The 24,893-nt window shown below is 36.2% G+C and overlaps 1 protein-coding gene across 5 annotated transcripts in view; it reads right to left on the bottom strand.

The window, feature by feature from the left end:
- Window positions 1-24,893, bottom strand: part of UTRN (utrophin) — a 509,162-nt gene that overhangs the window by 274,033 nt on the left and 210,236 nt on the right. For all 5 annotated transcript variants that reach the window (XM_059177336.1, XM_059177335.1, XM_059177337.1 and 2 more), the window contains 8 exons: window positions 22,353-22,514; window positions 21,775-21,912; window positions 17,769-17,960; window positions 16,512-16,684; window positions 7,733-7,883; window positions 5,640-5,815; window positions 1,733-1,868; window positions 99-248 (listed from right to left, as the gene is read on the bottom strand). In XM_059177336.1, the coding sequence (XP_059033319.1) occupies window positions 99-248; window positions 1,733-1,868; window positions 5,640-5,815; window positions 7,733-7,883; window positions 16,512-16,684; window positions 17,769-17,960; window positions 21,775-21,912; window positions 22,353-22,514 (1,278 nt within the window). The remainder of the gene's footprint in view (window positions 1-98; window positions 249-1,732; window positions 1,869-5,639; window positions 5,816-7,732; window positions 7,884-16,511; window positions 16,685-17,768; window positions 17,961-21,774; window positions 21,913-22,352; window positions 22,515-24,893) is intronic.

Genomic DNA, 24,893 nt, shown 5'->3' on the forward strand with positions numbered 1-24,893 from the left:
ATTTGGGTATATATGAAACCAAAAGTTACATGATCTTACTCCTTTGAAAACAAAATCAATAACCATGGAAAGTCATCACACTAATTCTTAATGTATACCTTATTCCATGTCGAATTTATAGTTCTTAAGCTTTCTGAAATTTTTTCTCTTTCATGTAAACTCAGACTTTTATCTGAAAGCATTTCCAATTCAGTTCTATTCAACCATTTGAGTTTTTCTGCTTGTACATCCATCTCCTGGGTCAAGTCCTAAAAGAGTCAGAATAGAGTTGCAGTTAGAAAGTTGTCATACTGGAAAAAGTTCAAGAACTGTATCAGAAATCTCTTTGGGAAATATTCTTATGAATGTGGACTTCTACTGTCTTTAACTTTACTTGGAAAATAAACTTGTAAGAAGCCTGAACTTACGTTAACAGACTGTAACTGGAACTTAAGTTAACAAACTGTAACTGACAACAAACACATACTTTCAGCGTGCATTTGTATGAATTTGCCCTCTGGTCCCTGCCCTGACCCCATTCTCTTAACAGGTTCATATTATATCATATTTACACTGATACTTTAACACACTGTTCTTAGATAATGAAAATAATATCCATTCTAATCAAAGGCAAGAAAAAAAAAAAAAGAATGCAACAACAGGAACACTTTATGCACCCATCTCTACCTAGTATCTTATCTACCCTAATATACTGTCCCACTCTTTGTAACTGACCCCAAATTGTTTACAAAATGGGATATTCCGGGGCACCTGGGTGGCTCAGTGGGTTAAGCCTCTGCCTTCAGCTCAGGTCATGATCTCAGGGTCCTGGGATCAAGCCCCATATCGGGTTCTCTGCTCAGTGGGGAGCCTGCCTTCTTCCCTCTCTCTCTGCCTACTTCTGATCTCTGTCTGTTAAATAAATAAATAAAATCTTTTTAAAAAATGGGATATCCCAAGAAAACTATGGAAATTTTTAGATAAAACAGGAAGAAGTTTGCTAAGTATTTGTCACATTTTGAAAACAAAACTTAGTAATTGTTTGCCACATATTTTCATCATTATTATACATTTTTATACATTATTATACATTATATATTATACATTATTATACATTGCCTCAATCTTCTTTTTAGTAAAAATATGAGGACATTAATCTTACTGTTCTGCAACCAGTATTTTAATTCTTAACACAAAAAATACAAAATTTATAGATATAAAAATATATGGATATTTGGATACATTTACGTATACTCATCATTATGTATTTTTATATATTGTACACCTACACAACTATAGACAATCCTTGTTTGTTGTGGATCAACAAAGGAAATTTGATTAGTAAAAGCATGATGCTAAGCCTGAAGTAAGCTGAGGTGAGTTACTGTTGAGTCATTTAGAGTTTTCTTGTAAAACTCAATTTTAAGCCTAGTAATCAGTAATTATAAAAGCAAAGAATTATACTTCATAGTACTACTATATTCTAAAATGACAAAGTCTATTTAAAATATTCTAAGAATCTTTGGTCTAATACTTGAAACTACATAATTTACCACTTTTCTGTGAGTGAAACCTTACCTCTGCAAGAATGAAATTATAGCTGCTCTTGAAAAACAAAATTCCTCTTGAAAGTTTACCACATTTACCACAAACTTTCTTACCCTGTTCTTCAGTCATACAATATCTTATTTTTAGTGTAAATGTTCATGCACCAAAAAGCACTGACAAATACAGAAACAAATAAACCACTTACTGTTAATTCTTGCAGGTTTTCTTCCAGCTCAGTGGTTGATCTCTTTTGCAAAACATTCTCGGCCTTTGTTAACCAACAGATAATATCATCTAGTCTTTTCCTATATTCCATTACCTGCTTACTTTCTCCTTTTAGCCTAAAAGAATATATTATTGAAAAACATTGACAAAAATTATCCAGTCAGGCAGAACATTATATATTTGCTTTGAATATCACAACTAAATACACCACATAGTAAAAAAATCCTAGTAATTATTTTAATATATATTTTAAATGAGTGTTAATACTAACATATACTTTCTGCAATACCAAAGTTTTTTTTGATAATATGAGAATAAAAATGCTACCTTCATTAAGTTCAAAAACATTGAAACTATATACATTATCTTCTCTCATCATGAAAAATTCTACCAAAATTTAATATAAAAGATTTTTTTAAAAGCTAGAGACCACTGTAAAACATAATGGAAGTTAAAAAAAGAAAGAAAGAAAGAAAAATGTCTTTATCTCAAAAAATAAGGAAAAACACATAATTCTCTTTGAGTAGTGGATGGAGATAAAAAGTCATCATTATATGACATATTATTCACATTAGGTGGCAACTATTACTCTACTTTATTCATAGGAAAGAAAGAATAAGAACAGGGCAAGATACTGAGAATGGAAAATTTTTACAAGTATTAGGAAAGACTAAGAAAAAATGAAGATTTGGTTAGCTCGTTAAAATAAGTATTATATTTGAATATAGCACCAAGTTATAAAAAAAGATCTAGAAAAAACAAAGCAAAAATTTTAAAGGATATAAGGAAACAAATAGTCATATGAATATAAAAAAGGAACTGCCTTAATTAGATCTTTTAAATGTTATAAGAATAACATTTATAAGTATATAAACCATCTGTCAGAAGATGAGAATATGACTGGAACTCATATGATGAACAAGATTATGTATTTTTTCAGAGAGGGTTTGAAAGCTATTTACAGTTTGGTGGTGGTATCGTTATTTTTATAGTTGTGGCCATTGGCTCCTAGTTTAAAAATTGAATGCATTTTTTTAATGAATTGCATCGTGCCATCCTGAAAAAAAATTTATGTTTTTATGGCTATGACTTTTTAATCACAAAAAACCCTAACATATGATGCAATATATAAATATAATCAAATGCTAAAGAAATATTTGTGTATTTAACAGAGAGCAATACTTAGAGTATTCTAATGTTAAAAATGAATGAAAATCACTACAAAATCACAAGCTCACATTTTTAAGCATCCATCAAAAGAGAACACTGCTTCAAGATTAAAATCAATCAAGCAAGCAAGCAACGGTACTAAGTGTTAAAGACTGACAATACCAAAACAGCTAATTTACCCTCTATATCGAAGATTCGTAAACTTAAGTAACAACTTTGTAAGCACCCCAATAGTAATTGAACTATAAACCTTGTATTTAAAAAAAAAAGTTGGAATTTGTATTTTCAATGTTGCATAATCATGACTAACAATATTTTGAAAATATATCTATGAGGAAACTAACATCAAAGCGTTTTCAAGAAGACATATTTGAGTCACACAAAATCTTCATCCGCAAACCAGCTAAATATAATCCACATTTTAAATGTTATCACTAAGAGTAAAAACAAGTTATAAATTTATGTTCAAACAGGAGATAACAATTGCTCATTAAGGAATAACGGCATGAGTTGATGAACTGTGCAAAAATTTAACTACAGGCACTCAATATAAAAACAAATTAAACTGTGTGCTATTCCTCAATGACTCTGATAACAGTACACATACAAGCTCTTAAAATTGCAAGATGGCCCCAATTTAAGATAAGTTACCACCTGAAATGAAGTTAAACATAAATTTATGAAAATAAATATTGCTTTAGTTAAAATATAAGATGTTGGAGAAGCAATTCATTATTCTTATCTCATCCCCAAGATGAGTAAAATATGTATTAGCTTCACCTTGTTAGTCTCAGGAGCAATAATTACCACATTCCATAGAGATCCATTTGAAAATCTTTAGAAGAATTTCTGCTATTATTGTTAAAACCATGCCAGCAGGTACATCTTTTTCCTTAAGAAGACCTCGGAGCTAGATGATTCTCAAGCTAGAAGGACTCTCCATGCAAACTCATTAGCATGCCACATAAAGTCCAATGGGACCTCAGCTTCCAATCCCGTCCCTGGTCCCCTGAACCGCCCTCACGCCATGTAACTTTGCAGGTCTCTCACCTGGCCATGCTACTCCATGCCTCCCACCTTTGCCTCTTCTACTCTTTTCCCCAGAAGGCCCTCCCTAGGATGACTTTATGGGAAATTGTTACAAGTGCTTCAAAACTCAGTTTTAGGATTCTTCCCGTGGGATGCTTAAATTCCACATCCCATCACCCCTGCCTCTGTGATGACACTGTATCTTCCTAGTGATGTTCCCCTTATTCACACCATGTCCTTTGTCCCTTTAAACATTTTCTTCATCTTAGTCTCCGAGTTCCTAAGTCACACTTAAACCCCCCAAGGCTAAACACACAGCTCAATTAATACTGATAAAATCAACTGGCAAAATTCAGCAATAACATGCTTAGAGAATAAGTTTTAGTTTAACTTTAGTATAGTAAGAACTAGATATTTTGAGTGTTTACTATGAATAGTCTGGGAACACCCTTTTTACCAACATTGTCTCATTTAGTCCTCATAACATCTCTGAGAGGGTATCACAGTTCTTATATACAGAGGAGGAAACTTGGCTGGAGAGCTCGGTGGTCTTGTCGAATCTGTTCAAGCACAGTATTTGAGAGCTTAAGTTTGTGCCATCACGAACTTTCTGTGAGACTTGGACAAGCTACTTAAGATCTCCGCTCTGAGCCTCAGTTTCAAAAGCTATACAATGGGTGTAAGCACCCCAGAGCAGCTGAGAGAATAAAATGAAACAATGTGTGCCAGGTGCCAAACGCGGTCTCTGCCACACAGCAACCTCTCAACCCAAACGCACAAACCGTTATTTGCCTCTTACCAAAGCACACAGAACAACAGATGATGTGATTTTATAAAAAGCTGCCATAGGCCAAATATTCATAGTTCCATTTATGTAGAATATTTAAATTGTAAAACTGGACTTGATAAAATATTAATTTGGTCTTTAACAACACAGTAGCTTATCTCTAAATCCATACAGCATCTACAGAGTTAAAATTAGCAGGGGAAAAAAAAAAATGAGAGCCTTTCAACCCAAAACTGCCATTAACCTAAAAAGATGATCATTCATGGGGTGCCTGGGCGGCTCAGAGGTTTGAGCCTCTGCCTTCAGCTCAGGTCATGATCACAGGGTCCTGGGGTCAAGCCCCACATCGGGCTCTCTGCTAGGTGGAAAGCCTGCTTCCCCACCCCCCCCCCCAGCTCTCTGCCTGCCTCTTTGCCTACTTGTGATCTCTCTCTGTCAAATAAATAAATAAAATCTTTTAAAAAAAAAAAAAAAAAAGAACTACCACATAAGAGGGATTTCAGAGAAACACCCCAAGACCCAGTTAGGAAATGAATGAGTGAAAAGTCTGACCCTGAACCTAGTCAAACTCCAAGTCCAGACTGCTCCCCATTGACTTCAAGTGTCCCCCACAGAGTCACCATATCATAATAAAACGTCAGAAATGAGAGGAATAAAGCTATCTTTCACACTGTAGGACAACTGAGTAGAAAAGTGACACTTTACAGGTAGCCTAAAAATATAGTAACAGACAACATTTTTTAAAAAAACATAGAACATCACACCGATGGTCTTAACTGTCAGTACAACTCCTGCTGTGATACCAGACAATGGAAGAGTTCTGAACTCATCTGACTGCATCTTAAAAGCCTCTCCCAGAAGCTCTTTACCCTTGTGCCCTCAAGTTACAGAGCTAAATCACCTTGGCCGTCGGTCCTTCACTTCTGCAAAGATCGCACTCCAGCGCTGGTTTAAACCTGCCAGCTTGTCTCTCAAGAAGCTTCCATCCGTGGGGGAGAGTTTCTGTAAAATCTCATCCCCAGTTCTGTTTAGGGCTGCAAAACTGGGCTGGTGGCTGCTGATGCCCTCTTCGAGTTCCTGTAACAGAGTACAACTCAAGATGAACTCCACTACTAAATGGAACTATGCAACAGATGCACAAAGGTCCTGTGGCACCAGATAAAGTGTGAGAGAAACAAAGTCTGGGAAGAGCATTTTTTGTTCATGAAAAGGGCATTTTAAAACACTTTACCTACACCTCAATGAACACTAAATGAAACCTATTTCAAACTCTAACCCCTTCTCATGAATACCATCAGGCAAAATACAATGGAAGAGGAGAGCCTAATAACTCAAATAACAGCTGTTTACACTGAAACCTAAGCATCAATTATGTCTGAGTAAAGTGGATTGTTTCTCTTCTTCCAAATATGTGCTTGAAAGCATTTCTAAATACATGTATATGTACACACCCCCCACATACCCTATGTCCCACCATATGTAAGTAAACCTCAATGTGTATTTGACTGAGATACTGTTTCATGACTCTGAAAATTTTTAAGCAAAAAACTAAAAAGGGACATTTTAAAGTCAAATTTAAGCATATATCTATAACTTTAAAAATAAAATTCATAAAAATTAACTGCTCATGAAAAAAATAAAAGAATTTTCTAACTCCTTGTGAGGTTTCTACGTAAAGTATATTTTAAAAACTTAATAAAAAGCAGCAATGTCCACAATAGCCAAACTATGGAAAGAGCCTAGATGTCCATCAACAGATGAATGGATTAAGAAGATGTGGTATATATACACAATAGAATACTATGCAGCCATCAAAAGAAATGAAATCTTGCCATTTGCAACAACATGGATGGAACTAGAGCGTATCATGCTTAGCGAAATAAGTCAAGCAGAGAAAGACAACTATCAATTGATCTCCCTGATATGAGGAAGTGGTGATGCAACATGGAGGCTTAAGTGGGTAGAAGAAGAATAAATGAAACAAGATGGGATTGGGAGGGAGACAAACCATAAGTGACTCTTAATCTCTTAATCAAAACAAACTGAGGGTTGCCGGGGGGAGGGGGTTTGGGAGAAGGGGGTGGGATTATGGACATTGGGGAGGGTATGTGATTTGGTGAGTGCTGTGAAGTGTGTAAACCTGGTGATTCACAGACCTGTACCCCTGGGGATAAAAATATATGTTTATAAAAAATAAAAAATTAATAAAAAAAAAATCAAAATCAAAAAATATATATATATATTTTTAACAATGGTAAATTGACATTTTGCTTGCTTTTGATCATTTTTTTTAGATTTTTAATTTATTTATTTGACAGAGATCACAAGTAGGCAGAGAGGCAGGCAGAGAGAGAGGGGGGAAGAAGGCTCCCCACTGAGCAGAGAGCCTGATGTGGGGCTCTATCCCAGGACCTTGGGATCATGACCTGAGCCGAAGGCAGAGGCTTTAACCCACTGAGCCACCCAGGCGCCCCTGGACCATTATTTTTAATGACCCAATATCAACAGAACTGATTTAGCTATTGTGTTATATTTCCCAAAACCAAATTAGACTCACCTAACACAGCTCAAGAATAATTTACTTATAGGAGAATTATCAATTATACAAAGAAAAGTAAGATGCCTAGTGTTTAAGTACAGAAAACAGGCGAAGTCTGCAAATATCCTTCTGTCCTTGAAAAAAATCTTGCATACAAAATTTAACAAATGTTATTCCAAACATAAAATCTTAAAAATAAACATTTTTTTTACATTAACCATTGAAGAGCATGTTTAATGTAAATTTCTAAAGTCCTGAATAAAGACTCTAAATACTAGTGTTTCTTCAACTTCTGAACTTGAAAAGTAGAACTGGAACAAAAATTACAGGTTATCCATGTATCCCTGAAAAGGTAACATATTTACCCTTTACTTTCAAAATTGGTCCTCAATGATGTACACCAAAGAAATATGACACCTCTTGAGAGACACCTATCCTCTTTTGAAAACACTCACCTGCTGGTGCATCCTGGCTTTCTCCAAATCCAGGCCACCATCGGGAGCAAAGGTTTCAGCCAGTAACTCTTCAGCCTCTGTTATCCACTGTGTGAGGTCATTAAGGTCACAGTGGAACTGTCTCCACTCTTCCATAGCCCTATCAAAATGACTAGAGGACAAGAAACAAAATAGGTTTCCAAATTTTCCAGGACCATCTAGAAGCAATTTTTCTAAAAAGGAAATTCAAATCTCATTTAAATGAAAAGCCCCAAAACAAATGCATTCACAGCTCACTGCTCTGTAAGACCAGTTTTCATAGATTACAGTTCATGATTCCTCTTAGAGATACAGGCACCATAGCAAAAGCAATCCTGCCCCTCTCTCTCTTAACATGCATGCACACATACACAAACACACTAGGCAGGTTTTTACCTGAAGAGACAGCCTGCCCCAGCTTGGAAAATCAAGATTGATTAGCTGCAGCCATGTTAACCTACCCAACTTTAAACACTTAACATGGTAAATATATAAAATGTGATTAATTACCCTATTTCCTCAGGGGGTGAGGTGTTTTACTTCCAGAATACTTCATTCCCAGCTAGAACAAAACCCAAAAGGCCAAAATACTTCAAAATCCCCTTGCACTCCATTATCTCTGTGTTATGGACTTCATTGTGCCTCCTAAAATTCATATGTTGAAGCTCTAGTCCCCCGTGACTACATTTGGGGAAAGGAGGCCTTTAAAGAGCTAATTAAGGTTAAACGAGGACTTAAGACTGGGGTCCTAATCCCATAAGACTGGCGTCCTAATAGGAAGAGAAACAGATATCAGAGATTGACATCTCTTTCTCTCTGCAATAGTATAGAAGAAAGGCCATAGTGTGTAAGGACACAGGGAGAAGGTGACCATCTGAAGTCAGGAAGAGAGGCCTCTTTAGAAAGTAACCCTGCCTGGGGCACCTGGGTGGCTCACTAAGTTAAGCGTCTGCATTCAGCTCATGTCATGATCTCAGGATCCTGGAATCAAACCCCACTTCAGGTTCCCTGCTCAGCGTGGAGTCTGCTTCTCCCTCTGCCTCCTCCCCACTGCTCATGCTCTGTCTCTCTTTCAAGTAAATAAATAAAAACTTTAAAAACAAACAAATAAACAAACAAACAAACCCTGCCAGCACCCTGACCATTGACTTCCAGCCTCCAGAACCAAGAGAAATCCGTTTGTTGTTTAAGCCACGGCATCCGTGGTATCTTGTGTCGGCAGCCCTAGCTGGCTAACATGCTGTGTGGTGGCCAGTCTGGAGTATCCCCTCTATCTGAACACAGCACAGCACGGAAGCATTAGCCAATGAGACAAAGGGCTATCAAGACTTTTATTTAAACCTAACTCCTTTAGAAATGAGATAATGTCAAACTCCACTGCTTGCCACATTTGGAACACATTAACTAAGTATACAATGAAAAATCTTTTTTGGATTTGGATCCTAACAAACATCATTGTGCTTTTTTTTTTTTTTCTTAAGAGTAGCAGTGCTAGAAGAGTGTTAGATGATATCCCTGAGATTTTAACCATTTTAATAAAATTTTTACTTTGCATGATAAAAAGATAATATTCTTTTCAAAAAATAATAAAATAGTGCCTGGCATCACTAACTCCTAAAAACGTTTCTATTTCCTTCTTCCATGAAAATCATTTTGAAAATTCAGTTAATATTTGTTGCATACCCACAGGGAAGCAACATTCTCTTGGGCACAACAAAAATAAGAGGACTTCCAACAAACACTAAGAGAAGATATAGAGCCATCTTCATTACCTTTCATAAAATTCTGAATTTTATGAAATAATGAAATTACCTTTCATTAAAATTATGCAATCACTAAATCACTAAAGAAACATAAATTCTAATTTTTCAGATGTTACAATAGAAAATGTTGCTAAGAAGTCTGCCTAAAAGGTCTGAAGACCTAGAGAATATAAACATTATATTTAGTAAAGATGAGTATCATTGTAACAGAGCATAAATTTCAAATAAATCTAAGCAGCATAGCTATGGATTAAATAGGAAAGTTTTTTTTTAAAGGAGAGAGGGAGATGCATGTTCAGGTAAGACCCAAAAAACCATCACCCCCTCTCTAACCCTGCCAGCTCACATGTGAGGCAGTACAGTAGTGCAAAGGACTGTGGTCTTCCAGAGAGTCAGACTCGAAGTCCCAGCCTTACTGCATTCTAGCTTTAGATCTGTTCTATAAACATAGGAGTTTGCTACCTCTACTATCTCAACTGGCCTTACCATCTTGCCCACAAACTCATCTCACCATCGATGGACCCTGTTTTTGACAATGGTACCACCACCTACTTAGGTCCTCAAGCCAAAGACTTGGGGCTCATTTTTTTATTCCTCCTCCTTCCATACTCCAACATCCCATGAATCAAATTTTGCTGACTCAACTTTTTGTGCTCAGATTTTCCTTTAGTCTCCACTTCCACAGCCACTGTCCTAACCAAATCATCATCATGCAACCAGCACAAGCGGGTCCTCTCAGCTCTCAGTCCTCTACCAATGTATTCTACAATCAGCAAACTGCCATTCCCTTGTTAAAATACTGTAATGGCTCCCTATACTTAGGCATGGATTTTTCTTATAAATACTGCAAATATATTTCCTCTCCCTTATTATTTCTTAGTAAAATTTTGTTTTCTTTAGCTTATTTTATTGTATGAATACTATCTATCATACATAGAACACATGAAATACATGTTAATGAATTATATTATCATTAAGGCTCTAGTCAGCAGTAAGCATTAAATAGTTAAATTTGGGGGGAGCCAAAAGTTATACACAGACTTTTAACTACATTGAGGGGCAGGGGGCTAATGATCCTATCCCCATGCTGTTCGAGGGTCAGCTCTACTTAACTCGATATACAAGGTCCTTCTAATATAGCCTCTTCAGACATTTCTGGTTTCATCTTTCTGCTATGAGTTCTAACCCTGCTGGACTATTTCCATTTCATCAACTGCACTATACTCTCTTATCTATGACTTTATGCATTCCCTCTATTCCTTCACCTGGCTAACCTCCAAGAAGATTCCCAAATCCTTCAAGGTGCCTAGCATGGTCTTCTGTATTGTCTCCATCAAAGCACTGTGTACTATATAGTAAATGCCTGTCTATATTTTTCTACTATACATACTTGGACCCTGAGAGACAGACTACTATATCTACTTAGTACACCTGCCTTATAATCCTTTATAACTACTTACACGTAACTGTACATGTCTTGAATTAGTCAGCATTCAATAAATATTGGTCAAACAGATGGTGCATGGACAGATGGATAGACAAGTATATACAGAGGTAGGTGGATGGGCGAAGTCTTAAAATTGAATTTTGAACATTTTTAAATAATGGGAAAAGGATAACTGATGAAATTAAGAAGGAAAACTATTCTTTGTAGAAGATGGAATTCTGAGTAAGAATCAGAAACTGGGAAGGAAAAGAAAACAAAGAAAATTTTAATCAAGATTTTGTGAAATTAAAGAAATTTTTTTGAGCAATATATAAAAGTATAAGAAATTAGGCCACTGGGAAAACAAAGTTAAAAAGCTTCCAAGTTCAAGATGCGAGGTCTGAACTTTGTGCAGTGAAAGCCACCAAAGGAAGTACAGAAAATCAATAACTGAGAAGACATTCTTAGGAGAGAAGATACATAAGGATCTAAGGATCCAAGATGAGAAGGAAGAAATAACTGGCTCAAAGAAAGGGAAGAAATTTGTCCAGGAAAAGGGGGCTCCATTATTTATCTAAGATGGTTGCAAAATTACTTGTTTGGAAAAATATGAAAACTAACACCATGCACCAGTGTAAGCTAGGCATAAGGGAATTTTCAAAGAAAGTTGACCTGCTATATTTTCATGGTATTTATCATACTTTTACTATTGGCCAAGAAAGTTTGAAAAGTTGTGGTTTTTTTTTCTATAGATTAATCTTCTCTTTTCTTGTTTCAACTTTTTATTTAAATTCCAGTTAGTCAACATATAGTGTAATTAGTCATTGAGAGAAAGACAAATACCCTATGACTTCACTTTTATATGTGGAATTTAAGCAACAAAAGAGATGAACATAGGGGAAAGGAAAAAGAGAGAGAGAGAGGCAAACCATAAAACAGATCCTTAACTATAGAGAACAGAGGGGAGGTGTGGGAATAGGCTAAATGGGTGATGGGCATTAAAGAGGACACTTGCTATGATGAGCACTGGGTATTGTATGTAAGTGATGAATCACTAAATTCTACTCCTGAAAAAATTTTAAAAGTTTTATAAGCCAAACAGCACGAGGACCTGGTACAGACAAATGGACCTGGTGGTCACCCTCATGTGATTATAAGTGATAACAGAAACCATGAAAGTGCAGGACGCTTGCCACTGCCTTGATGTTTTATGGAAAAAAAAAAAAAAAGAATACAAAAAAGTTCTCACTACTTGTGAAAGATGGATAAACATGGATGGAGAAAAATAAAGATTATAATAGGTTACCAAAGTTGGGAAAGAAAAACAAAAAGTAAGAATAAGAACATAATGCAACCAAATGTTGGGATAAAACAAACAAGACAACACTCTAGCAAATGCAATCAAGTTAACAAAGGAAACAAAATAATGAAAGCTATGACAAATAAATTTCTAACATAAGAAAATACAGTTACATATAGTTTGGTGCTTAAATTTTTGAAAATTCCCATGTTACCTTTATAAAAGGTAAAATTTTTATAATCAAGAAAACAGCAGAACTTCTGCACTACTAATCAACAATGTTCTTAAAGTTCTACCACATTAGCCAATGCAAATATACAAATCGGAAGATTTTTAAAAAGAGAAAAAGTTATCATTACATACAGTTGATGTCAATATACTACCAAGTTCAGAAAAATCAATTTTATACCATACACATGCATCACATAGACTACAGAAGAAAACTAACACACGCCAACTCTACAGTAACAAACAAGAAAAGCACAAAACTACAAGAGGGGCAGGGATCTGCAGGAAATTTCCCCAGGGACAAAAGTGCTGACAGGTGCCATTTTTCTCACCTTTGCCCAGCATAGGTAGCCAAATGTTTCTGGGAGCCAATTATGATCCTTTTCATCCATTTACCTGGCTAGCTAGCACCACATGCTCCATCCTGGCATTCCTCTGCATACCCGTCCCACCCAACCATCTCACCTGGGCAGGCATCCCTCCAAAGTGACTCCTGACCTGGGGGTAGAGGAGATAACCCCATATACCAAAGTGCCCATACTTAGTGCCCACTGCTGCTGGGCCTCTCAGCTGGCTGTGCAGAGAGCAGGTCCTGGCCTTCCTTGCACCTGCAGCTGCAGCCGTTACAGCAGCTAACTGCAGACAGCCAGACTAAGTGCTGGCCCCATCTACCAACAAACCCAAGGTGGTAGAGCCTAATAGCCAGAGAAGCAAACCCTGCCCAGTGGGCCCACAGCAGGTAAAGCAGGTCACTGTAGCTAGCTGGGCTAAGGGCCAGCCTGACCCACCAGTGTACCATAGTAATCATGGCTCAGCCACAACAGGAGGGCACATGCAGTAGTGCAGGATTGCCTTATAGGAAACCACACAAATCCACTACTTTCAAGACCAAGAGATAATAAGTGACCTACCTAATACACAAAACAAACACAGAGAGTCAGACAAAATGAGGAAACAGAGGAATATCTCCTAAATGAAAGAACAAGACAGAATCATGGGTGGGGTCGGGGGGAAGGGCAAATAAAACAGATAAGCAATAGCCCTGATAAAGAGAACAAAGTAATAGTCTTAAAGATACTCACCAGACTTGAGAGAAGAATATTTGAACTCAGTGAGAACTTCAACAAAAAGACAGAAAATATAAAAATAACTAGCCAGGGTTAATGAATATAATAACTAAAATGAAAAATATACTGGAAGGAATCAACAAATTAGAGGACACAAAAGAAAGGCTCAGGAATCTGGAAGCCAGGGTAATGGAAAGCAACCAAACTGAACAACAAGGAAAATAATAACAAAAATGAGAATAGATTAGGGGGACTCTAAAACATCATCCACTGTAATAATATTCACATTATAGGGATCCCAAAATGAGAAGATAAAGAGAAGGGAGTAGAAAATTATTTGAAGAAATAATAGCTGAAAACATTCCTAATATTGGGAAGGAAACAGACACCAAGGTCTGGGAAGCACAGAGTCCCAAAATAAAGTCCAGACCAAGACAAAGAATAATTAAAATGGCAAAAACTAAAGATAAAGAGGGAATCTTAAAAGCAACAAGAAAAAACAAGCCATTACGTAAAAGGGAAATCCCACAAGGATATCAGCTGATTTTTCCACAGAAACTCTGCAGGTCAGAAAACAGCATGGTATATTCTAAGTGCTCAAAGGAAGAAAACTACAATCAATACTCAACCCGGCAAAGTCATTCAGAATTGAAGGAGAGACAGAGTTTCCCAGACAAACAAAAGTTAAAGGAGTTCATCACCATTCTTCAAGTGCAAAGAAAAGGCCACAACCAGAAAAGTAAGAAAACCATGAAAAAAAATATTTTTCCCCCACTGGTAAAAGCAAACATATAATCAAAACTTAAGTGTGAGACCTGAAATTTTTCACTGGTAAAAGCAAATAAATAGTCAAGACTTAAATGTGAGTCCTGAAACCATAAAACTACTCAAAGAAACACAGGCAGTAATCTCTTGGACACTGGCCATAAATATCCATATTTATGGATATGGCAGGAAAAAAAAACCTAAAATAGACTACTGGAACCACACCAAAATAAAAAGCTTTTGCACAGTGAAGAAAATCATCAACAAAACAAAAAAGCAACCTACTGAATGGGAGAAAACATCCGCAAATGATTTATCCATCAGGGATTATTACCCAAAATATATAAAGAATTTATACAACTCAATCCAGAAAAACAAATAATCCCATTAAAAAGGAGAGAACCTGAACAGACATTCTTACAAAGAGGATATTCAGACGGCCAAAAGACACATGAAAAGTTGTTCAACATCACTAATCGTGAGGGAAATGAATATCAAAACCACATGAGATATCATCTCATACCAGTCAGAATGTCTAGTATCAAAAAGACAAGAAATAACAAGGATTGGAAAGAATGTGAAGAGAAGTGAACCCTCGTGCCCTGTTGGTGGGAATGTAAATTGGGGCAGTTACTCCAAACTTGGAGACAGAAATAATATATGATCCAGGAATTCCACTACTGGATATTTACCCAAATGAAATGAAAACACTAATTTAAAACGATATATGCACCCCTATGTTTTGTTGCAGCATGAATTAAAATAGTCAAGGCATGGAACTAACCTATATGACCATCAGTAGATGAATAAAGATGATGTGATACACACACACACACAAAATAGAATTTTACTCAGCCACAAAAAAGAATGAGATCTTGACATTTGCAACAACACAGATGAATTGAGAGGGCACTATGTTAAGTGAAATAAGTCAGACAAAGGAAAGATAAACATTATATGATTTCACTTATATGCAGAATCTAAAACACAAAACAGAGAAGCCTGGGTGGTCAGTCAGTTAGGTGTCCACCTTCACCTCAGGTCATGATCCCAGAGTCCTGGGATTGAGTCCTGTGCTGGATTCCCTGCTCAGCTGGGGGTCTGCCCCTCCCCAGGCTCTTTGTCTCTCTCTTGCTCACTCTCTCAAATAAATAAAATATTTTTAAAATGTTACTATGTTTTAACAAATTAGTCATCATCTAATAATCAAGTCTAACTAGGCAGAACTACGCATAAAGATGTAAGTAAAAAATATTGTCTAAATGTACAGGGATGATTTTAAAAATCCATATAAGGGAATACACCCAAAGACCATTAAAAATGATCTGTTCAAGGACTATATATACTCACTTGAAATGCCGCTAAAACAAAGAACAAGAACATACCGCTCAGTTTTCTTATGTATGTCTCTTACGTATGTATGTCTGTTTTCCAATACATTTTTCTGGTAACTTCCCTTTTACATCATACTTTACGATGGACTGTTTCACACCTTACTTGCCTTTCCACCACATACACAGCTACTGGCAAAAATCTTACCTGTTCTTATTTCTACTTACTAATAGGTCCGGTCAAAATCGAGAAAGAAGAAGGCTCAAAAACTTTAGACAGAAAATTTTAAGAAAAAGGGCTTAGGGTTATACATGGATTCAAATTATCTGTAGCTATCCCTGTTCTTCACTTGCATTAATCATTAAGCATGTGGAGAAAGTGAGCATTAATGAAAATCTTTTTTAAGTTTTTTAAAGAAAATGAACACTATTTAGATCCTAAAGATTACAGGTGCTTCCTTTAATTATTAAGATATTATGTTGCAAAAGATCATCTATATGTGATGCAATTCCTCCTTCTTTAAGGAATCACACTCATCACAATTTATTAAATAAGGTCTAGGACAAGGACGTGAAATTTATTCTCATTAATCTTAGTGTACATATGACCTTCGTTATGGACCATGAACTTATAGGCCTTTTTTTTTTTTTTAAAGATTTTATTTATTCATTTGACACAGAGATCACAAGTAGGCAGAGAGGCAGGCAGAGAGAGAGGAAGGGAAGCAGGCTCCCTGCTGAGCAGAGAGCCCGACTGGGGGCTTGATCCCAGGACTGCGAGATCACGACCTGAGCTGAAGGTAGAGGCTTTAACCCACTGAGCCGCCCAGGCACCCCAGGCCTTTTTAAGAAAAGTAAGTATTAATTTAATTTACACATACCCCTTACGATCATTGTACATTCTGTTAATTCTGTCCCATTTTGCATTCAGCTGAGTTAGTGTATCCCGGATCTGAATGGCTTCGGGTCCAGAAGCTTCGAGGATAACATCTGGTTGTTTTTCATGAATAACTGCAATCTGCTCCCCGAGTTTGTCCAGTTGATCTTTGATATTCTACAAATGTAGTATCACACATTAACAAAATCCAGGAAAGAGATAAGAAGAATGAAATCACAGAAAATCAAAAATTATTCTTGCATAACATTTATTTTAAATATAATGAGATATAATAATTGTTGCTCATCAAAACTGAAAACTTTAAAAAAGAATAATACCCTGTATTGGCCAAAGTGTGAGAAATGCTACCTAATACCCTAAGGCAGAAAAGGAAATCCTCACAGTTGCTCAAAGCAGTATTTGTAGAGGACATACAAAAAGCCTCAAGAATATTCTGTAAAAGTAATAAAGTGAAGCTGGAATGATTCACATTTTCAAATATGTAGTAATGCTAACTTAAATGACAGAAATGAGCTAGCAAACATCAAATCTATAGCGATTTATTGCAAATTTATACATAAGTGCAAATTATATGAAAAAGCCTTGATAGTATTTAATAGTCTCGTGAGTAACTACAAAATTCCAGATCTCTACTAATGTATAAGCAACACGCTACTCTGTATCTCAAACACTGGCCCATCTTAATTTGTTATAGATGACAACATAAATGCTGATATTTTACATCAAACTCACAATCAAGTTTATAAGAAAGGAACATGGACCGTGCATGTGTTTGATTAAAGAAGTTTTTGATGTTGCCAAGAATGAACAACTGTGCAAACTTAAAAAATCCATGCCTACTCTTAAAAAATTCAAAATTTGATGATATTTCCTTGGTGAAATGAGCAAGGTTTATTACTTATATCCATTAATAATTCTTTAGTACAAATTTTAAAAATTATAGGCCATCTACAAAGACACAAGGACAGATTCCTTGCTTTATTCTGCATTAATAGTAGCTATTCAAGGGCACCTGGGTGGCTCAGTGGGTTAAGCCTCTGCCTTCCGCTCAGGTCATGATCCCAGGGTCCTGGAATGGAGCCCCATGGGGGGTTCTCTGCTCAGCAGGGGGCCTGCTTCCCTCTCTCTCTCTTTGCCTGCCTCTCTGCTTGCTTGTGATCTCTATCAGATAAATAAATAAAATATTAAAAAAAAAAAAAAAAAAACAGCAGCTACTCAAATGAGATGCCTGGAGATTTACCTTCAGAGAGTCTTCCTGAAAAGAGAAGTCTTCATAGGCAGCAGTGCTTAGCTCAGGAGCACTGACTGATAATTCAGCATCATCCATGGAAAGTAAAACTTTGTTAATCTCAACTAGATAATCTGTGGGGAGAGGTGGCGATTGAATTCCAGGAGCAAGCTGACCTGTTCTCCTTTGGTGATTAGGGGCTGCCTGTAAAAACAATACCAATAAGACACATCTCTTAAAATAGACCCACAATGAACAGCAGCAAATAGAAAAAAAACACAATACTATTTGGTGGAGAAATTCAGTACCATCAAAGGGAAAAAAAAAACGAGTTTTATGTTTTTATATTTTTGCCTGTATTGCTATAGAAACCCTTGACAATCTCTACACTGATTTTCTTTTGCAGCCTGCAGTTAAACAGTATAAATAAGTTAAAGCTTGACAGGGTTTTCTTTAAGAAGTGTGCCACCTAAACTCATTTAGCAAACAAGAAAATGTAACAACCCCTTCCTGAACTGTTGGGGGAATGAGAATATGCCATGAATCATAAAGTTCTGTAGGAAATTAAAAATTTTAATATCATTTTACTCTGTAAAATGTCATGATTAGATTAACTCTTCTGGACTTCAGTTACAGTTTATTAAATGTGCCATTTATTACTTGCAAATAGCAAAGTGCATCTTCTCATGAATTAAGGTAGCTTCCATGATGCTTTCACTGTTTTCTCTATTAAATTTCTAAAAACGGATAGTCCTCTGAGAATTCAAAGATGGCAGTGAATAAATACATGTTCAATGAGGTAGTGTCCTGAAAATGGCTATGGTTACAATTCCTAAATGAAACCGAGACTCAAGATTTAAAACCAGTGAGTCAACAACATAGTATTGAATCTAGACATCTGCATTTATGTGTCTCCTAGAATGCAATGAAACATGTTCACTTATTGCTGGATAGTATAGCAGGAGAGAAGCAAGCCAAAGATTTCCTGATTTTATCCACGTGATTATTTATACTGGACAGTAATATTAATTTTATTATCCTGATGCCATGCCTTCAAATTTTAGTCAGAAAGCATTTCTGGATATATACCTATATGTCCAAGAAGGTAAGTTATATTTTTAAAGGAAATATAAAAGAAATGGAAAGGTCTACAGGTATTGTAGATAGGAAGTTCCAAATTAAAAAAAAAAGAAAGAAAGAAAGAAAAGATCACATTCATGAAAGACCATCTTTCTCTATTCAGACTGCAAAGATAACCTAGGATTTCCTGAGCCTTCATAGTCTTGCAGAAGCAGCAAGGCAGTTCAAAATTTAAACGTGTGCTTTCTTTATTCCAAAAATAGATTTTATCCTAAGAGAGTGATCAATCAAAATGTCCTAGGAGAAGGAAAAAAAAAAAAGTCCTCGAGATCCGACCCAGACTTTATTTCTGGCTAACTTTATTTTTTAAGAATTCTGCTAGGACACAGAAATGCAAATAAACCACAAACTAATGCTAATATTTGATACTGTTACATGATGTTGCTCAAGTCATATACAACCTAAGTTCCAGATAAATAGATTAAAAAGTTAATTTTATCTGAACACTTAATTAAAATTTCCTGTTCTGTTTTTATCAAACCATAAGGAAAAACCAGAACTAAATAGAACTGAATATTCATTATCTCTGTGGAAAATAAGAACTTTTCAGATCCTAAGTAGGCTGGAAACACACACACACACACACACACACACACACACACACAAATACAGCCATGTAGTGCTAAACAAAATTTTAAATGGTTTTATGTTAAAGATAAAATAAGTTGAAGATGAAAATCAACAAGATAATACTTAAGAGCAAATATGACAGGAGACCAATATCTTTATTTTATAAAGAGCTTACACATATTTTAAAAAGAGCAAACATACCCTCATAAACAAATGGGAAAAGATCATTAAACACACATTTTGAGTAAGAAAATGAGTTCTAAAAACTGGTGGTTCTCAATCCTGACGGAACATCAGAATTACTTAGAATGTTTGCTTGTTTGTGTAAGGAGTGTTCACAGATAAGCCCAACCTAAGAGATTTTGATTTAACTGGTTTGTAGGGTAGATTTTTTTTTTTAAGTTCCCCAAGAGATTCTAATGTTCATAGATAAGAAACAGTTTTAAAAAACTGCAAGTCTGAAGATGCATATGGGCTAAGGACAAAATAAGGACAAAAACTTTTTAAGCCTTTTAAGAACATTTTAATTACACTAACTAATGCTAGTGAACCCAAAATGAATTGTGCCTGTTGTAGTGTATATTAGTACTCTTAAAAAACAAATTTATGCACTTGTTAAAAGTCCAAGAATCATTTCCATTTTGGACCAATAATGATTTATGATTTGGGACCCAAAAGATAAAAGTTCTAGGAAAGTAAGATACTTTCAAAAGTAATAATGAGGCAAAGAACTATAATATCATCTGAAAAAATCTTAGGAGTTAAAAATGGAGCCAAGTCTCAAAAGATAACACATTTTTCAGGTAAAATGAGATAAAACCCATACCAAGGAGTTAAAAATAAAATTAGCAAGATCCCAAAGGTGTAAAGGCACCGGTGTGTTTGGGAAAATGTGCAGAAAACCAGTAGAACTGTACGCCTGGTTAAGAGCCAGTGAATCGAAGTGGTAGCTGGAGGCCAGAGAGAAGCCTAAGTGTATCATTATATGAACCTTGCACTTAAAGCTTTCTCTGTATTTTGCAATATTTTCCTCCACACTTTCTTAGATAAAGGAATGTCATGACCAGCCTTGACTTTGAGGGGAATAATTTTGAGAACTAAATGGAGGATGGGCTAGCATTAAGAAAGACTGGACATTAAAAAAACAAAAACACAGCTTAGGATACATTATTACACTGACTAACAGGAGCAAACCTTAAGTGTGAATTACAGAAAGGACAGTAGACTGAGAGAGACTCCGTCCTTTCTCCAGGGTCGTAAGGCGAGTGACTGGTAGAGCTGTGTCTGACTTTAGGTTCAGATGTGTCATGCTTCCATACACAAGACATGGTTTTAATACCTACTTGATGTGGTGTAAGGAACAAGAAACGGTTGAGAAGATTTTGAGGTTTCTACTTTGAGAATAGGGAGTTTTTAAGGAAATAAACAAAGATAGGGAATAAATTAAGAAACATGGATTGGGGGACGCCTGGGTGGTTCAGTTGGTTGGACAGCTGCCTTCGGCTCAGGTCATGATCCCAGCGTCCTGGGATCGAGTCCCACATCGGGCTCCTTGCTCAGCAGGGAGCCTGCTTCTCCCTCTGTCTCTGCCTGCCACTCTGTCTGCCTGTGCTCGCTCTCTTCCCCTCTCTCTCTCTCTCTCTGGTAAATAAATAAAAATTAAAAAAAAAAAAAAAAGAAACATGGATTGGAAGGGGAAGGCAGAGGACGAGTTTAGCTTGGGACATGTCATACGGCTGCAGCACATACAGATAGAGACATCTAACAGGCAGCAAGCTCAGAGAGTAGAATCTTCCACTAGATTCAAAGTCATCAACTAAAAATGGTTCTTAGAAGGATTACCTAAGAAAAGACTTGGAGAGAACATCAGCACACTTAGAGTGCAGTTGAGATGATGGTCATTGAAAAGGGAGCTGGTAGAGAATCTTTTTCTAGAACACAAATCATAATTTATCAATTCACGAATTTAGTTATTTGTACACTAAAATTTTTTGAGGTGATTAAGACCTCCACATATGAAACACAGAACTGAAGGAGTAAGTCACTTCTAAAAAGAACAGATGTCTTTTAGATTTAAGACATTATTAGAAGTCCAAAAGAGATCCCAATAATAAGATTTTGTTTCTATTTCCTTTGAGTCCTGTCCCATCTGAAAATATAAATGCTATTTAGTAGTGCATACCAAAAAGGATAAAGAGATACTATGCCATCTGTTTTTTAAGGTATCCAAGAATGCAACATCAAATATCTGAATGGCAAGAGCTAAATAAGTTATTTAAGGAAAACAGAGTCTCTCCCAAGATAGTACCTTAGTTTTATTGTATCTTGTGCGCAAAAGTAGTAACTGCAAACGGATCTTTTCTTTTTTATTATCCTCCATAGGTTGATGTAACATTTGTTCACCTCTTTGTAGAACTTCCTCAATCTGGGCTCTCTCCTCATCTACCTGAAGTTTAATAGGAAAAATAGCTTACTCAAAAGAAAAATGCATATAGCATCACTTACTTACCAGTTCCCAAGCAGAACTAACCGACAAAGTATGAGATCAGTCAAGATCTATTCACCTGAATGATAAGTAACAAAAATTCATTTTTTTAAGTATTTCACATCTGAAGTTAAAATATCTCATAAAGAATGTTAGTTTAGAGGAAGTTAGAGAACACTGAAATACTACCTTTAGTCAAAAAGTGTGTCTATTTTTTAAGCATTATGTAAATCACTTGGCAAATCTTATAATGACACTCAGCAGAAAATCACGTATGGGTCTATTCTTTGGCATGACTTGGCAGACTCTTCCAGTAAACATCACTGATGTAGAAATATAATTAACAGAACAGAACAGAACAGTAAGAACACCATGGTTTTTGAAAATCTCCTTGAACCAACCTTTTCATCTTCATCACTGAATTCCAAGTGTTTTTCCACAACTTTTAACATATTCTCTATGTCACTTTCTAATTTTTCCAGGTCAGAGAAAAGTACATCAGCGTCAAATGCTTCAGTGGTGACCAGACATGGGTAGGATAATGGCTCCTGACCAATTAGCAACTGCAGAAGGAAAAGTGTTCTTTGAAAAGACAGTCCTTTTTTTTTTCTTTTTAAAAGATTTTTATTTATTCATTTGACAGGGGGTGGGGGGGCAGGGAGGGAGAGACCAAGCATAAGCAGGGGGAATGGCAGGCAGGGGAGAAGCAGGCTCCCTGCTCAGCAAGGAGCCTGATGTGGAGCTTGATCCCAGGACATGGGATCATGACCTGAGCCTAAGGCAGATGCTTAACCAATTGAGCCACCCAATAGCCCCTGAAAAAATACATTCTTAACCAGACCTGCCATCATTAATCAGGGGGATGGCATGTCAAGAGAGGAGCTAGCATTTATTTGAATTGACTTTAATTTCATTCATTCATAGAGCAATGATTTTATCTAGTTGGGCTTCTCTGAGTTACCCCTTCTTTCTAAACTCCAGCCAGAGATGTGAGCTAGTGGGCAAATAACTGAGGCCCCCTGCAGTGCTGTAGAAGGATTCTGAGATCACGTTTGGGCACAGCAGGAAACAGGGCCAAGATCCAAAAGCCATCTCTGCCAGGACCACGGAAAGAAGAAAGGCCACCACCAAGTACAGGTACATCCCAGAGAATGTCTCCTGTAGAATCCCCTTTGGATTTTGATACCCCAAATCTGAAAAAGTACATCTTTCTCAATGCAGTATTTTCAGACAATATCATTATAGAAAAACTTCATATTTATATAACTAAACTCAATGTAACAACTTTAATAAAACTAATACGCAGGAAAATAAGGTGTTGGCTGAGCGTGGGGAAACGAGCACTCTCTGATTATGGAAGTAAAAATTGGCACAAACGTTTTGTAGGACTCTTTGGAAAATCTATTTAATGGTATTTATACGCACAACTGCTACAACAATTTCAAGGAATTCAAAGAATTGACCCTAAAGGGCACACTAACAAATGAGCAAAAAGACATGCATAAAAGAATTCTGACAATTCGATATTTATAAAAGGACACTAAAAGTGGAAAACTGACTTAACAAAGGTGTAATAGATAATATAACACCCCATAGCTATTGAAAACCATGTCAAAGGAGAACAAACGAAACAATATAACAATTTTAATATTTTAATATCACAGGATATGAGTAAGAGTAGACATGCAGGCCAAAATGTTAACAGAAGTTATTTATGGGGACAATAATAATTTTGTTTCTTTGTATTCCCTCTCACTCTTCCCTATGTCTTATGCCTTACTCTTTTAAACCAGGAAAATGCTCCTATATACCTTCTGAAAAATACAAATGAATTTGGGTCAGAGAGTAGGGAAATAAGGCCAAAGCTAAGAAAGACAAAAGTTAAAGTAAGTTCTTTGTTTTCCTTAAATTGTAAGGAAAGTATATTTGTATACTTTCTAAGTATATGTATTCTAAGTATATTTGTGAGCTAACAAAGATAGTTTGGCCTAATATGTCAGCTATTTTAAACTAAAGCTGACTTAGATAATGTTTACCTCTTGCAAAAAAGAGGGTCCTTCCTCTTAGATAATTTCCACACACAACTCTCAGGAGGTAGAATTAACCAAATACTCAAAACCCATGGCCCAGCTGGGATCCTGAAAACCTCATAATCCTGTCAGAATGAACACCTAATTTGAATGACCCCCAAAGTCAACTTTGTTGACTTTGTTTTTTGCTTTGTTTTTTGCCTAGCAAACCATCGAAATGTTCCCATCTTTTCCATTTCACATTTACTGAGCACTTGCCACACTCCGGGCCCTGAGAACACTACAGTAAAATACCTCCTTTCCTCCCCTTCAGGAACAAGGGAAAAAGGAAAGAGAATTAGTAAGATAGACACAGAGAGAAACGTTATCATACGGAAGCATAAGGAAAAGCTTTTTTAAGGAAAACTCTTATTTATTATCCTCTTATTTAAATTTATAAAGCACTTTTTCAAATTTATAACAGCAGATAGTAGCTTTTCTGCATTAGGCCTAAATTGTGAAATTTCTCGTAACTTTTAGTTGCAACCAAATAAAAAACCAGTTCACAAGCATGTAGTATGCACAAATTTATAAAGTATGACTATAAAATAATGGATTTAATATTCATGCCTAGCTTGAGAATGAGTCTTAATTTTTTTTTAAGATTTATATATTTATTTATTTATTTTGGGGGGGTTGTGGAAGGTAGAGGCAGAGAGGGAAGAGGGAGAGAGAAACATAAGCAGCCTATGCTGGGTGGAGAGCCCAAAGTGGGGTTCAATCTCACAACCCCAAAATCAAGATCTATGCAGAAACCATGAGTCAGTCACTTAACAACTGAGCTCCCCCACCAGGTTCCCCTGCCCTTTTTGTATTTATTTATTTGAGAAAGACCGTGAGAGCAGGCACGGTAAGGAGGGGCAGACGGGAGTC

The sequence above is a fragment of the Mustela lutreola genome, chromosome 6 (assembly GCF_030435805.1).
Source record: "Mustela lutreola isolate mMusLut2 chromosome 6, mMusLut2.pri, whole genome shotgun sequence".
Lineage (NCBI taxonomy): Eukaryota > Metazoa > Chordata > Mammalia > Carnivora > Mustelidae > Mustela > Mustela lutreola.